Source organism: Narcine bancroftii, chromosome 3, assembly GCF_036971445.1.
Source record: "Narcine bancroftii isolate sNarBan1 chromosome 3, sNarBan1.hap1, whole genome shotgun sequence".
Lineage (NCBI taxonomy): Eukaryota > Metazoa > Chordata > Chondrichthyes > Torpediniformes > Narcinidae > Narcine > Narcine bancroftii.
In genome coordinates, this window is record NC_091471.1 from 212,555,164 (window position 1) to 212,572,488 (window position 17,325).

Here is a 17,325-nt window from a genome sequence, read left to right on the forward strand (position 1 = left end):
ATTTGGAGAGTGGGAGAAAACCGCTCCTAGGGAAAACCCATTGGAAGAATGTACAAACTCCTTACAGACAGAGCTGGATTTGAACCCAGATCACTGGTGCTCTAATAGTGTCACGCTAACTGTGCCTTCCTCTTCTACAGTGCATAGAAAGTTCTACAACTCTTAATTTTGTTTAATTTAGCTCTTTTAAAGTGTACATGAGTAAAATCAAATCCATAACTAAGCACTAATTTGGTTCTGATACAATAGATTTTGTATTCTCTAATCAAGAGTTCAAACAATAATTTGCATTGCAACCCTTTTAATTATCCACTCAAATTATTCTCTGTCTTATGATTTGGCATTTTCTCAGACTTTGATGAAGGGCTCAAGCCCAAAATGTCAGTTATGTATCTCTGTCTTTGCTACATAAAGGACACCAGTTTGACCTGCTGAGTTTCTCCAGCATTTTATGTTTTTAGTTTCTATATTTGAGCTCTTCCCACTACTTTAATTGCTGTTTCCACATTTGTTGAGACCATGGCGTTGTAATCAGCTTTATAAGGAATAAAGGAATATTTTAAAACTGGATTTTGAAATGGTACTTATTTTGAATTAATGGATATTTGTGGAAAATTTGAGATTTTAGATGGGTAGGGGAGAATAATATTGATTGTGGGAGTGAGTTAGATTGATAATAATGATTTAAACTTTGATCAAGCAAGGTTTGAAATGGGCAAGTCAAAATATTCAATTCTAAGTCTAGTATTGAAGCAATTGCATTTCCTTTCTTAGAAAGTGGTATCCTTATTTTTAATAATTTATTTGATGTTTGATCATGTAACCTTTTGAACTATTTGTATTTGACAGGTACTCTTCATCAGAAATTTAGTTCTTTACCTTCACCCGAGAGGGAGCTTCGATGTATAAAGTTGAAGAAAGATGTGAAACATGGCTTGGGTATGTTGGCTTAATGTGTTTGGTTTATTATCATGTCATGTAGCTGTTATCCTCGAGTCATGGAGCTTTACGGTATGAAAACAGGCTCTTTGGCCCAACTCAGCAATGCTGACCAAGATGCCTGTCTGAAGTAGTCCCATTTGCCTTAGTGTGTTTGCCGCAGATCCCTCTGAGCCTTCCTTATCTGCATTCCTGTCCAATGTCTTTAAAATGTCTTAATTGTGGTAAAGGTTAAAAACCTTGTGTTTTTGATTATTAGTTAATTTTGTATCTGGCTCTATAAGAAAAGTATTGTTTATAGTGTTACCATAGTGACTATGATGTAATATGTTGTAATATCTGTGCAGACTAAGAGTTTGCATCACATTCTTTGACAAACTATGAAGGGGGCGTGAACTCGAGATAATTTTCTTTGAATTTGTCTTATTTCTTCTTGTATATCTCTTTAGAGTTGAATATCATTATATCTTTAAATACAGTATATGCTTTGTTTATTCATCTTTATGAAAATCTTAATGCAAAGTTATGCAAAATGTTTATTCATTTTATCAATGAATTAAAGCTACTTAAAGCTGCAACTACAAAGTTTGGTATATTGGATTAATAAGATAGTAATTCAGAATATCATAGCCCACATTTCCTTGAAGATGACACATTTTGAAATTATGATATATTAGAACCTGGAAAGTGTTGTCCATAATTGTACCAGCTGAATGGCTTTCTCTGACTGCTCATTCCATACACTCATCACCCTCTGTGTGAAAATGTTTCCCCCGAGTCCCTTGTAAATACATTCCCTCTTGCCTTAAACCTCCGCCCTCTAATTTTGTACCCCTCTACCCTGGAGAAAAGACTATGGCTATCTCTGTGCATTTAAGGCTGAGGTTGGTAGATTCTTGATTGGCTAGGGCAACAAAGGTTATGAGGAGAAGGCTGAGCTGTGGGGCTGAGTGGCAAAATGGATCAGCTCATGATTAAATGTCAGGACAGACTCACTGGGCTGAATGGCCTATTTCTGCTCTTGTGTCTTATGATCCTATTCGCCTTATCGATGTCTCTCATTATCTTCTATACCTCCTTAAGGTCACCCTTGTTGTGTTTGCACTCACACAATTCAGACATGGAGTCGTGATGCTTTCTCATCTTTACTTCTATTAGACTAACCTGGCTATTATATGTATGGAAGGGTGACATCGTGACGTGGGCGTCATGATGTTCAGCAGAGGGCGGGCTAATACCGAACACACTTTCCCCCACCCCGTGCAGTAAATGCTGATTGGACCCCTTTGAACTAATAAGATTACATTGGGACAAGGACTACAAGTGAGAATTAGAATGCATCTCATGAGTAATTATAATTATAAAATGGAAAGTATTTAATAATAATCAGGGCACATAGCACTTAAAACGATCAGGTGGTCTTTTTTTCTCTTTTGGACCGCCTCAGTGTGGTTTGCTGTGCCAGTCTTTGTTCTGGACCTGTAGATAGTCGGGTCGGCGGTCGAGTCGATGGCTACTGCCCGCCTTCGCTGCCCTCCTAGTTGCTTGTCTCAGTTACTGGACTCCTCACTGGACTGCTTGGCTCCATGACCGTGTCTGCCCTCCCCACTCAGTCTGAGGGGTCAGATGGTCGGGGCAGGCCACGGCAGGTCTTATTCTACCTCCTGCAGTTCATGGACCTTAGTATCAGTCACTGCTCGTAATTGGTCAATGTGTCGCTTCCACAATCTGTCCCCCACTAGAACAGAGTATGAGCAGGGGCTCAATTTTTGTAAGATTACTCCTACCACCAATGGGTCTTTATATTGTCTATAATCTTTACCAGAATTCTCTCGCCCACTTCCAATGTTCTAGATGAGATTTGTGGCGATGCTGTTTTTTGCAATCAGAGACCCAGATCTGGATGAACTGTGCATAGCCTGGTCCACAGGTTGCAACCAAACAATAGTTCTGCTGGGATGTGTTTTGTGGAAGAATGTGGAGTGTTTCTGTACCCCCAATAGGAAATGTGCGATTTTGTGTGTCCAGGAGGCATTTAGAAGTTTCTTGGTTTTTATTGCTTTTTTGAACTTTCCAGTCCTGCCTCCCCATTAGTACTTGGGTGATAGGGTGCAGACAAAATATGTCTGATATTGTTGTCGCGCATAAATTAAAAAAAAAATGTTCTGATGTAAATTGAGGTCCATTGTCCGTAACTAATTCATGAGGCAACCCATAAGTGGCAATGATAGATCATAGACAGTCAATCATAGGATCTGCTTTGGTACTTTTCAGCTATGAAACTACTGGCCATTTGGAATGTGTGACCACTGCTATTAGGAAAGTCTCACCCATGAATAACCAGCAAAGACTACATGGTATGGATGGCCATTTCTATGGGTTAGCTTTGGCTTGCGGCATTTTTGGCTGCATTGACTGACATACTTTGCATTCTCTTACTGTTGTTTCAATGTTTCTGTCTCTGGAGTGGCACAAGACATGCATCCAGTGCCTTCCATTTGTACCATTCCTGGATGGTTGTGGTGCAGTTCTGATAACATGGTAGTTTGCCATTTGCCATTAATTGTACATGTACCTCTAAATAAACATCCTTCATTGGACTGATAGTTCATGGCGGCATGTGTGGTAAGGTTTTACATCTTCTGGAATGACTTCAGATTCGGGCCACTCATTAAGGATGAAGTATAGGATCTTGCTTAATGCTGCCTCTTTTGGGTTTCCTTTGTGATCATCTGGGCTGTAATGGGTAGTTGTTGAAGTTGTTCTTGGTTGACGGCTGCTGCCTCTGCTCTCCATCTAATAATTTCTTCTTGTTGTTCTGTCTCTGGTAGCGGCATGTGTGATAAGGCATCTGCATGGCTGTTGAGTGTTCCTGGTTTATGTTTTATATCATCGTTATACGCCGCGAGTAGCACGGCCCATCTTTGAATTCTGGCTGCAGTTAATACTGATGCACCCTTGTGTGGCCCCAGGATTAAACTAAGTGGTTTGTTGTCTGTGATCAGGGTGAATTTTTTTCCATAAAGATATTGGCAGAATTTTTTTTACACCAAAATTATTGCCAATTTTTTTTATAGTTGGGCATAATAGCGCTCGCTTGTGGTTAATGTTTGCAAAGCATACGCTACTGGTTGCTCACCTTTCTCTGTGATTTGGGATAGTACTGCTCCTAGTCCCACTGGTGGAAGTGTCCACGACTAGAGTAACTTCTTTACTGTTGTTTCAACATCTCTGTCTATGGAGGGCACCTTATTTGTTGACGTTAGTATTTCCTTTAGTTGATTGACTGTGTTTTTAGTTTCTGTGTTCCAATACCATGTTTGATCTTTCTCAAGTAATTGGTTCAGCGGGTTGCGTGGTGTAGACATATTAGGGATGTGTTTTCAGTAGTGATTAACAAGTCCTAGAAAGGACTGTAATTCCAATTTGTTGGTTGGGTATGGGGCCTTGAGAAATGGCTTCTGTTCCTGCTGGATTCATTCACACCCCCTCGTTGTCGATTGTAAACACAAGATATGTTATTGAGGGACACATGAAGACACATTTGTCCTTTCGTAATTGTATATTAGCCTGTTGTAGTTTGGTTAAAACCTTTTCAAGGTTTTGTCGTTTCAGCCCGTGATGATGATGTCATCTAGGTAACACCCAACTGAGCACCCATGTAGTAATTTGTCCATTGTTGCTTGAAAAATTGCAGGTGCTACTGAAATTCTGTAAGGCATGTGTGTATAGGTGAATAGTCCCAGATGGGTATTGATTATCTCATATTCCCTTGATTCTATCTATTGATATGCTTGTCACAAACCTAGTTTTGTGAATTTTTGCCCTCCGTTTAAAGCTTGGAACAATTCTTCTGCCTTGGGCAGGGGATGTTCAGGTATTTTGAGTGATGGATTGATGGTGATTTTATAATCTCTGCAAATGCGAATTTTACCATTTGCTTTTTGTGTGCCCAATCACTGTATTGGTTCTCATATGCCTTCATGTTTTAGTCTGTTTAATTCAGCCTCAATTCTTCCTTTCATAATAAATGGGGTTGTTCTGGTTTTGAAGAAATTTGGTTCTGCATTATCTTTTAATTGCAGTTTGGCTTGAACATCTTTGATTTTCCGCAATTCTTGTTAGAAAACCACTGCGTGGTTGTTGAAGATTTGGTCGAATTCTGGTTGGGAGGTGTCCATGTGGTTTACATTTAGTATTGAACCGATTTTCAGCCAGTCTAGGGGAATGTGTTATAGCCAGTTTCTTCCGAAGAGTGCTGGTCCCTGGGTATCTACGATGCAGAGAAAGAGTGTTTTTGGTTGCTGTAGTTTGTATTGTACTTAGACTGTACAATTTCCAAACACTTTGATTCTGTCTCCTGTAACAGATCTTAGAGTTATTTCAGTTGTTTTTACCAGGAGGTGTGGTAGCAAGCGCTCCTTTACATGTAATGGCATCAGGGACACCTCTGCACCAGTGTCTAACTCCATCTTCTGGGGGTGTCCGTTTATTTTTACCTGTATAAAGATTGCTGTGTTTCCTCCATTTATTCCTCGAATGTGTAATATCTCAGGAGCTGAAATTTCAGGAGCTTGAAGTTCAGCTGTTGGGCTGTAATCATCATCGTTATTAGGTTGTCTCTCTCTCTCTGTAATTGTTTTGACTTTAGCTGTCTGTTTATTTGCAGGCCACCTGTGCCTTAGAAGCGGACATTTAGCTTTTACATCTCCTTCGGTTTTGTAATGGTTGCATTTAGAATTTTTGAAGAAACAGTTTTCTCGTCAGAGGTTGTATTTCCCACATCGGAAGCATTGTTGGCGGGAAGATCTCCCGACCAGTAGGCCTGGTTGACCCACATCCAATTTTTATCTGCAATTTCAGAGCTGCAGGCAGTTCCATATGGAATCCGTAACGTAACATCTTGATCCATTCCTAATAATTTTTGCCTTGCTTGGCGATTTGCCAGCCCCATCACTAATCTATCTCGCAGTGACTGGTTTAGAAACTGCTCGAAATGACAATGCTCGACCAGTTTCCAAAACAATGCCAGGTATTCACTTACTGTTTCTCCTGGTCCTTGTCTCCATTCATAGAATCATTGCCTTTCTGCCATAACAGGTGATTTGGGGCTTAAATGGTTCCTTAGAACTGTGCATAATTCATTGAATGCCTTTGTCCCTGGATCCTCTGGAGGAGGATCAAATATTTTGCTGCCCATTATACTGAGGAAGAGGGCATGTTTGCTGTTTACTGGACCTTCCACAATATTGTGGGCTACGCAGTAGTAGTTAAACCGTTCTACGTAGTTATCCCAACTTTCTTCTACTTCGTTGAATTCCCCGAACATTCCCTCCACCATCTTGGTGTACTTTCACCTTGATCTTTTTGTGGAAATTTGTTGGGGTTTGTTAGGAAGTTGTTTTCTAGCTTTCTTCTGTTATTTTCTTTCTCATGGTTGGTGCATGGAGTATGCGTAGGGTTTGTTTTCCATCCTCGTTGCCACTGATGACTGATGCAGTCAGTATGTACTCACACTATTAAGACTTGGAGATGTGATGCTTTCTCATCCTTTACTTCTATTAGACTAACCTGGCTACTGACACACAGGGTTTCATATATATATTGGAAGGGTGACATCATGATGTGGGTGTCATGATGTCCAGCAGAGGGCGGGCTTATACCCAACAACCTTCTTTCTTGAACACCAGAGAATAAAAGCCTTGCCCAAGTTACTCCTTATAATTTCAGACCCAGTAAAAACCTTTTCTGTAATTTTCCAATTTAATAATATAATTTCTATAACAGGGTGACCAGAACTCTTAATGATGATGTAATTTTAACATCAATGATTTTAAAGCTAGATTAAAATTATAAAAGTTTTCTGAATGGCAAAATCCTAGTATCAGCTGAAAAGGATATTTTTTACTACTTTGTCTTATATAATAATATAGGAATAAAAATGAGGTGATTCTAAAAAGTGAACTTAAATTGAGATGCTTAGCATCAGTATGGTCTTCTGGCCAAAAGATAGAGAATTGTAAACAATTTAATAATATAATTCCTCACCAAATCCTTGTTTTAAAATCTACTGCCTCCGGTGCTCCCATTGTAGTCTCCTCTATGACGGAGAGACTGGACACAGACTGGGAGATTGCTTTGCTAAGCACCTCACCTCTGTTCACCGTAATAGCGTGGATCTCCCAGTGGCCACACATTTCAATTCCCTGTCCCATTTCCATTGCCAACATGGCTGTCCATGTTCTCATGCACTGCCAGACTAAGGTCTGGGTACTCTCCAACTTGGCATTAATAGCAACTTCTCTGGTTTCAGTTACTTATCCCCCCCACCCCACCCCCATCTATCCCTATTAATCCTTTAGCTCTCCCTGTCTTTTCCCCTCTGTCTCCCTTCCCCCAAATGTGCATTCACAGAGAGTCACTCCCCTCTCCTGATCAATTCTCACCTTTCCTGTCCTCCTATCCATATCTATTAGTCTCCCCCTGCCCCTTTCATCCCTTCTCCCCAGCTTTTTAATTCATGCACATGCCTGCTTTTTACACATACCTTGTATAAGGCCTTACGTCCAAAATGTCAGTTATATGTCTGCCTCCTATGGATGCCGCATACTGCTGAGATCTTCCAGCATTTCTGTGCTTTTGTTTTGAAACAGGTTTTCAGATTGTTGGTGGAGCTAAGACGGGAAAACTGGACTTGGGGATTTTTGTGACTACAATCTTGCCAGGGGGGCCAGCAGAACTTGACCGCCGGTTGAACCCAGGTATTCTATTGCCGTTACTGTGCATAAAATGTCATAATGGAGGAGTCGAGAATCCTTAACATCACCAGCATTCTCCTCTCACTTCTGGACTAACTGCATCAGTCATCAGGCAAGGAGTCTACAAACCTTGAACTAATTATCGATGATAACAGGCACAGAGACTGTCATTGTTGAGGTTTCCTCAGCACTGAGCACTGAAATCTGGCTACTAGCTGTCAGATGGGAGACCAGTGTGGATCTGTAACCTAAACTGATAGAATAGGTTTTCCTTTATATATGTGAATAAAAATTTTAATTTAGAGATACAGCCCAATTGCACCCATGTGATCGATCAACCGATTCACCGCATATATCTGCCAATTGGTCATGGCAGTTTGGAAGCAATGATATCTAGACTTTAAAGACTAGAGGAATAGAGACTGTTAAAGATAGTCAGAAAATGGTGACCACATCAGAAGGACTTAATGAGCTGATTTCAAGTGCTTTTAAAATTGAATGTTGTCCCACAGTGAGCCTCTCCTAATTATGACTAACGTTTGACCTGCGTCCTTCTTGGCTGATGCATTCAAAAGTGTAAATTTAAAAAAAAGTGTAATTTGTTGAAAGTAGTGCGGAAAAACTCCTTACATACAGCACCAAATTCAAACCTGGTTCGCTGCGCCGTAATAGAGCCCACAATCTTCACCACTCCAAACTCCAATTTCTTTCCCAGGCAAGAAAGGCTGCGTACCCAGCTCCAAATGGCTGTCTATGAGTGCCGCTTAATGTTTAATCTTGGAACAACATAGCTTGATCTGCAATGGACTTCATTGGGAATTTAATACTGTTTGTAGCATTAATTTAGAGTTTTAATAATTGATATTTCACATCAATTCTCCAGTATGTTCATTTTTTTAAATAATGTGGACATCTTTAAAACTTCATATTTGTAATGGCCCATTATATTAAAAAATAATGTTCTATTTAGAATTTTGTTTGAACATAAGCCATATATTTAAAATACATGACTAAATTTGATAATGTTAAAAATATGGTTTAATGTTTTATTAAGATTGGAATAAATGATCAGAAGCACAGTTATTGATGCTTGTGCACCAAAGCCTCTATGAAATATGCCACTGCTGTGCAACAGTTCCCTTTCTGCTGTCCATAGGTGACCGCCTGATATCTGTAAATGGAGTTAGTTTGGAAGGTGTTGCGCACAGTGCAGCCGTGGATATTTTACAAAATGCTCCTGAAGCTGTAACCTTGACAGTCTCGCAGCCAAAAGAGAAACTTTACAGGAGAACTGAAATCCCTTCAGGTACTAATTCTCAAATTTTAGAGGAAAATTTTGCTAAGCTGAAATCTAATGAAGTTGTGAGAAAAGTTAGTGAATGTGGTATTTTAAGATTCCTTTATTGTCATGTAATAGTACCGGACATGTAATATTACACAAAATTATCTTCTGCCTGCCGTAAGGCATTCAAGAAATCACCATTAGTGTCAACCTCTTTGCATGCAGGATGACTTTGAAAGGAGTTGGAGGTGCTAGAAATCTATGGGGGGGAGGAGGGGATGGGTGCTGGGAAACAGAAAATGCTGGAGAACCTTAGCATGTTCAGCAGCTTTTAAAAAGAGAGAAACATCCTTGAGTTGATCACTTGTCATCAGAAGAGGAGCGGCAAACTTGAATGATGATAGTCCATGTCCAGAGACAATCATGAAGGCCTTCCTGGGTCTTCAGTCCTTTCCACTGATTTTAAATGTTTCAGGTAACAGTTGGGGAAAAAAAAATCATTCATTTTGATTATTTTGTTAATTATTTAGAAAAAAGGAAAAAAAATCTGAATTACATAAAAACACATGAAGCAACTTTTAATTAAATAATAACCATAAAAGTCTGCTCAGATTTACCTTTTAGATGATGTTTGATGGACCCTTCAAGTACAAGCAAAGGCTAGTGTAGGGTCAGACCATATGAAGTTTATCTGGCCCTTTGGTTTAGAAATTAAAACAAAGTCTTTAGTCTAATCAGTGAGTCCATGGGTACTGATGGCCTTCAGCACCATCCTGACATTGCTAATGCTGTGCTCTAGACTTTTGTACTTTGAGGCTAACAGGCATTCCTGAGGAACAAGCCAGCTCAGTGACATCATATTGTGTTTTGTTGCTTGGAAGACGTGAGGTGGAGGACTAAAGGGATCTCTGAACACAAATGCAAAACTTCCTTCAACATGTGCCATGAGTAATGAAGCCACTGCAAAACAAAACAACCAAACACGAGGATTTATTTCTGGATAGATGGAAAATAGGGAAGTTAAAATTGTAATGTTAGATCACATTACAAGTTCACACTTCATAGTAGAAAACAGGCTAGGAGGCGAGGGAAACATGGCAAGGTGAAGTCAGGAATGTGAAGATTTATATTTCATGAAAGGTTGAATGGCCTGGGTCTCTTTCCTCTTGAGGGATGGTCTGATAGTGATCCATATTTTGGCAGTGTGAATGTTCCCACTTTTGAAGGAGGTGGAAGTGGGTTGAGAATATAAATAGAGGCTATGAATATGATAGTTCACAAGTGAATTATATGATAGGGGGTTTGAACAGTCCTGTGAGGGAAAAGAGAAAAGAGGATTATTCTGATAGATTTGGATAAGGAAGGTCATGAGGTGACTTCAGAATTTCGGAATTTATTGTCATGAAATTAGTTGTTTTGTGGCAGCATTATTGTGTATTACAGGTGCAAAACTGCTATAAATTACATTTATGTAAATACTCTATTGTGTTGAGAAAGAGTATCAGGTTTGGTGGGACACAAGGGTTTGTAATCACACGTAACTTACACTCACAATATATAGAAAAGTGTGGAAAAATCATAACAGGAATAAACACTCATGCACACAATTTATAAAAGAATATGGGAAATCGTTAAACGGCACACAATTATTAATTCACACTGGTGGTACCAACATTCACACACTAAAAGTAGGGGTTCTACACACCTTCCTGGACCCCTGATTGTCAGGAGACAGCTCTAGTACACACTCTACACACACTTGATCATTGGGAGGTGTGGCTCTACTGCAAGTACTGATCTATAGCGATACTACAGCTCAGCTTCAGTGCAGTGTGACCCTTCCAAACATCATCCACAGTAGCGACCAGGCATGGAGCGGTGTCCAGACCTTGGTCCACAAGGCAGAGAGAGCAAAATGTGCTCTTTGCTGGTGCTAATTTGTGGGTCTAGCCAATAGTGATGCTGAGTGATTTGAATTAGCCAAGGGCAAGGTGTGCACTAATTAGTGGCCAGAGTCCAACCTTGACTGACAGGTGATTTGACTTCTAAATAAGTTCCAGATGGGGAGGACACATGACCACTTGCAGTACACACACTTCTTAAAGCTGCGTATCAGGTGACATCATGCAAATTTCCTCTGTGCCCCCTCCAGTACCATAAAGTCCTTTCATTTGTTGTGAAAATCTATACTGAACCACATCACCTTCATCTCAGACTCAGAATTAGAATTTTTTGTCATGAACATGTCATGAAATTCATTGCTTTGCAGTAGCTTTACTGTGCAAATATTGCTATAAAATTACATTAAAAAATAAATAAATAAGTGCAAAAATAAGAGAAAGTGAGGTAATGTCTGTGGTTCATTGTCTATGTAGAAATCTGATGGCAGAGAGGAAGAAGCTGTCCTTGTACCATTGGGTGTATGTCTTCAGGCTCCTGTACCTCCTTCCTGAAGGTAGCAATGTAAAGAAGGCATGGCCTGGGTCCTTAATGTTAGAGGCTGCTTTCTTAAGACACTGCCTCTTGTAAATGTCTTTGATCGTGCTGGCTGAGTTCACAACTCTGTAGTCTTTTTCTCTCCTGTGCATTGGCAGCTCTGACAGTGATGTATATGTCCTTAATGGAGTGAACTTCAGAAAGTACAGAATTGAAAATGACCATCTAATCACAATAATTGTAAACCCACTCTAAAACTTAAAGTTGCTATAGAAGTTGAAATTGCTGAAGTATCTTGAAACTTGACCCAGATGGAAAAAGAGGAAATACTTGTGGTATAACAGGTTGTAAAATAACCAGTTGACTTTTAAATCTCCATAATTATGAGGCAAGCTCAAAATGGCACCGTTGAGTTGACTTGGACATTTGTGGGCCCACATGCTCAATGTTTTGAATTTGCAAATACATTATTTTAACTAAGAAAATACAGTTAAATTACTGCATATCCAATATTTTAATATGAAACTGCAGGTTTAGCTTCAAATGATATCTAATTGTGTTTTTTTAATCATTTATTGTTAAGCATCTCCTCCCAATAAAAAAGGAATAAGGAACCAGTCAAGGAGTCCTTGTCTTAAAATGAGACAGCAGGATTATGAAGAAGTCTCCTCAGAAGAAGAACATATTCAATTACAAAGTTACCAAAGATCCTATCCCATGCGTGCTTCAGTTCCATCTGAAGAGAAGCGAGGAGGAAGTACCAGCTCTCAGGACTCCAGAACTGAAAGTGCCGGCCTGACACAAAGCCAAGTGAATGGTTTCCATAGAAATCAGACAAAGCAGGAGGTGATTCAAACAGTGCAAGACAGCTCAGGTCATTTAAGCAGCATCGGTAGCGAAGTACCTAAGGAAACAGATTGCTCTGACCGGGGTGATTCTGACATGGATGAAGCAACATATTCCAGCAGTCAAGAGCAGCAAAGCCCTGGAAAAGTAATGTGTTTTCCACACGCCTTCCCCTGTGCATACATCCCACCCCCATTTTTAGCTGGTTTCCAACCATCCACTGCCTCATCCACCCTCACTCAATGTATCTCTGCAGAAAGGTACCAAAGATAAAGCAAAAGTTTCCAAATGGCTGAAATAATGGAAGAAGATCAGATCAGATACTATTTATTGACATGTATTAAAACAGAAATGTAATATTACACAAAATTTCCTTCAGTTTTCACTATGAGCATTGCCTGGCCAAAGAGAGTCTTCCCCCAAGAGTCACTGAGTGTCCATAGATTTTCTTCCAACAGTCCCGCAGCCTTTGCATCAGCACAAGACTTCAATTCAGTTCAAACCATCAGCAAACCAAGCCCAGATCCAACACATTGTGGAATGCCTTCACTCCCGGAACCCTCTGAGAATTGTTCTTGCTCTCAGTATGCTCTCAAATCCCGGTTCCGATACGTGGCTCTTGTGAGCCAGTCTCCTGCAGCCTGGTGTGAGCCCTTTGACCTCAAGTCACCAACAGCCTGCAACCTGTGTGGGTTCCACGCCCGCAAATCATGAGCAAGCATTTTTCCTTCATTGTGTTTATTTCGGGGTGAAATCCCCCTTTCCCTTACATTTGTCATTAAAATCATAATTAAAGCGTTCTATTGTTTGCGCACAAATCAGTTTTATCTCTATCAATTGCTGGAACTAAAAAGGACCCATTTATTCTGTGCTTATTTCATTCCCTTGCTAGTATTTAAGCTAGTTAAGAGATATTAGCATGGACGTTGCAAATGTTAGTTGCTAGAATCAGATCCACTGACTCTTTACCCCAATTCCTGATGTGTGTTTATGTAAAAACAATAAATTCTGCTTATTTTCTTTATCATAAACCATAACTCTGTTTCTGAATTGAGATTAAAATAATCCTTCCAAAGCCGATAACTTCCAAACTAAAACTATTTCAGAATTAAAACAGTCTTCAGAACTTGGGATTCAATGCTGTGTACTATGAATTTTTTTTTTTGCCTCAGCTATTTTAAATTTAAATGTTACATTTTATTTCCAACACAGTAGAAGCTGATTCCAGCCATTTAAACCTGTTCCGCTCAATTACATCTGTAGCGGCAGCGACTAACTCTGAAACACACTACAGGACGCTGAGGGGTTTCAGTTGAATTGATTTATTCAAACTTCACGCGCGCCCTTTGCCCCAACCCGCGCTGGCGGTGACATCATCATGTTCGCCCGAGGCACATGCTGTGGCCTAAGTCACGAGGCACTTACGGCGCCATCTTCCCGCGGCTACCCCGGAAAGGCGGCAATACAAGTGGGGGCCGGTTTGCCACGAGAGATGTGCGCCACCATACACCCAAATTAACCTACAACCTTGTAAGTTTTTGGAGGGTGGGAAAAAATTGGAGCACTCAGAGAAAACCCATGCAGATACGAGGATAAAACGTACAAACTCCTTATTCCTCCTTTTCCAAAGGCTCACCCAATGAAACAACAAACTCTTGTTTTAAATTTTTAAAAATTTTTAATTTAGATGTGCAGCACAGTAACAGACCATTTTTCCCCATGAGTTCATGCCGCCCAATGTACACCCAATTAACCTACACCCCTGGTACATTTTCAACAGTGGGAGGAAACCGGAGGCGCCAGGAAAACCCACGCAGACACGGGAAGAACATACAAACAGCACGGGATTCGAACCCCTGTCCCGATCGCTGGCGCTGTAAAGGCGTTGCACTAACCACCACGCCAACCCTGCTGCCCTGGTTGATTTGTAAACGTGGGTGGTAGCTAACTCTATTATTATTTTACATACTCTTTCAGCAAAGGTCATTGAATTGCCTTCAGGAGCAGAAGTCCAAAAATGTTTCAAATCCCAAGGCTCCACTAGCGGTAAGTTGGCAGATGTAGGACTCGATCCATGGAAATTAAGTTTATGGGTTAATATCAAGCTTTTGATATTAACAGTCACTCTATGTGGACCTTTGTGCACAAACTCTTAACTTTTAAAGCAACCTGATGATTCTGAACTGCTTTGGGTCTTCCTGAGAGCTTGTTAAGACCATAAGATATAGTCTATTCAACCTAGTGAGTGCACTACCATTTAATCATGAACGTATCATTCTCACACTCAGCCTCACTCCCTGGCCTTCTCCCCATAACCTTTGATAACCTGGCTAATCAATCTCAGCTTTAAATACACCCAATGACCTGGCCTCCACAATGACCTGTGGCAACAAATTCCACAGATTTACCAGCCTCTGGCTGAAGAAGTTCCTCTGCATCTCTGTTCTAAGCAGACACCCTTCAATCTTAAAGTTGTGCCCTCTTGTTCTAGACTCTCCCACCATGGGAAACAACCTGTCTACATCTACTCTGTCCACATCTTTTAACATTTGAATTGTTTTAGTGAGATCCTCCCTCATTCTCCTAAATTCCAATGAGAGCAAGTCAAGAGCTGTCAAATATCTCTCATGTGATAACTTTCATTCCTGGAATCACTATTGTGAACCTCCTCTGAACCCTCTCCAACATCAGCACAGCCTTTCTTAAATGAGAAGCCCAAAACTACTGACAATACTCCAAGTGAGGTCTCACAAGTGCCTTATGAAGCCTCAACATCACATACCTAATTAGCTTTCTCCTGCCACTTTCTGGCTCCTTAGCACAAAGACACAAAATCTATTGTAGCTTCAATCAGTTAATAATCAGTTAATTATATGTGGATCAAGCCAATAACTTTCACCATCTTTGCCATCAGAAGTTTCGAATTAATGCATTGTTAATACACTGCTGTTGGGAATCAATTCATATTGTTCTGTAATACCACATAGAGGTATTTTTGGAGGGGATGGAACCTGCAAATGCAATGACGGTTAAATGTTTTCAAAGAATGTGTCTGAAAATAAAGTGCTTTAAGGTTTATATATTCATGTGTGAAGTTTGCCTTTTGTCTTTTAGACCGTTTATTCTTAATGGAGATATATTAGTTAGGCATTTACTGTATTTTGCTGTAGCATGGGTGTGGGAAAATAATGTCTATGAAAATAGCCCCTTTCTATGCTATTCAAAGTAGGGACTGTAGAATTGAATTTTCCTTACTGCTGCTTTAACTAATTTTAACTTTGCTTACTTGAAGGATTCTCCAGTGGAAAAGACCAAAAGCAGTGTGTTTCCTGATGTGAAAAGCAACACGGAGCCAAAGCCAGGAGACATTTTTGAAGTACAATTGTCAAAAATAGAAAATAGCTTGGGCATAAGTGTCACGGTACTGTTTGGCAAGGTTTTTAACTTTCTTTTTCTCTACTTTAATTTCATTTTTAGATCACATAGAATGTAAATTCAGTGGTTCAGTGGCCAGTTTTCAGAGATCTTGGGGTAATTTAGCTCATTTATTACGAATCATTTGTGTTGTTCTTTCCTTTCTAAATTCTTTGAGGATCAAGAGGATCGAACATGCACTCAGATTACCCAGGTTTAAGAGGACATGGAATGTACAGGATCATTCTCATTTGCTATGATTTTAAACCAGTAGTTTTCCACACTTTTTTATGCTGCTGGTTGCTTGAATTCTGGATAACAGGGGTTTTCCTTGCTGACCTGCTCCCCTTGCCCTTTCTTTCCTTCTCCAAAACCTATTCATTCAGGCACCTGCCTGCTTTTCCTCGAACCTTGAAGTCAAGCATATCTTTACCTCCTATGGACACTGCAAGACCTGCTGAGTTCCTCCAGAACTTATTAGATCTTAAGTGAATAGTTTTAATCTGCATTTACTTGCAGAAGGTCATGCAAGTCAAGGAATCATGGCAAATGAGGCATGGGCCATAACCAAATTACAAAAGAGAAGCAGCTAGCAATCTTTGTATTAAGGTTGGTGCTCCCTGCACCCAGTTAGATCTGAAGCGAAATTTAAAATCCCATTCAATTGCATGGAAAAGAATTATTGCCATAAGAGTAGAAAGAATAAATAAAGCTACATTTTTGATAAGACACATTCAAGCATTTAATTAAGAAAGTTTTATGTGATTTCATCTTTCAGAATTTTAAATTTTTTTTAATTCTGGTTATTTGACGCTTGATTAAGAAAATTTCTGAAAGACAGGTAACTGAAAGCATTCAAAAGCCTGAGGCGTGGTTTTGGTGGCCATCTGTACTCAATCACGATCTAGTCCTTTGATTCACTCACATGTTACCAGTCATGCAGCCAAGGCCTGCCCAACTGCTGTACCAAGCATTAGCATTTTGGAAATGAATTTGGCAGTCATTAGGCTCAGCTGTTCCGATACAAGTCGTGAGTGGCAAGCCACGTTCAACTTGTCGCGCTGTGTTCTCACTGATGGGTATTAATGGACATAGTTTTTAGATGAATCTCTCAAAGCAGCCATTATTGAAAGTCAGCTTATTTTTGATACCTACTGTACTTGGAACCTATAATATGAATATGGAATGGTGTGGCCTGGCTCCAGAACTACTATTTCTCACCTCTTTTTGCCATTCTTTTTTAGTTCCTTTTTAAAAAATTTTGCACCTTGTTAACAATTTGCCTCCTATTGAAAATTATCCTTCATTATTGTCCACTCTGTAATGTTTCTTTTATTGTATTTAAGAAACTTGGGTTATTAGCTATAAAACTCATTCATGACCGCATGGAGGCATCCATCTTGAATCCAATCCAGTTGCAACAAACTAGTCTCCAACTCCATCTACTTGTCAGGAGGATCACTAACACCCTATCATTACGTCCCCTTGAGGTGTTTAATCTAACAACATGACACTAATACAGTATTCATTTCAATTTAAAGTTCAACACAAACATTAACACAACATCAGCAGCACAAACTTTTTAAGTGTGTAGTTCTTTTTCTTTTAGAGATTCAGTCTGTCAGGTGCTTTGATAACATGTGTGGATCC

The 17,325-nt window shown here is 39.8% G+C and overlaps 1 protein-coding gene across 8 annotated transcripts in view; it reads left to right on the forward strand.

Annotated features, from left to right (window-relative positions):
* The window catches only part of ptpn13 (protein tyrosine phosphatase non-receptor type 13), a 384,832-nt gene that overhangs the window by 228,942 nt on the left and 138,565 nt on the right, over positions 1-17,325 (forward strand). For 6 of the 8 annotated variants that reach the window (XM_069926529.1, XM_069926531.1, XM_069926532.1 and 3 more), the window contains 6 exons: positions 850-939; positions 7,593-7,700; positions 8,854-9,003; positions 11,999-12,408; positions 14,239-14,307; positions 15,554-15,697. In XM_069926529.1, the coding sequence (XP_069782630.1) occupies positions 850-939; positions 7,593-7,700; positions 8,854-9,003; positions 11,999-12,408; positions 14,239-14,307; positions 15,554-15,697 (971 nt within the window). The remainder of the gene's footprint in view (positions 1-849; positions 940-7,592; positions 7,701-8,853; positions 9,004-11,998; positions 12,409-14,238; positions 14,308-15,553; positions 15,698-17,325) is intronic. The other 2 variants (XM_069926528.1, XM_069926535.1) reach the window with 1 other exon arrangement.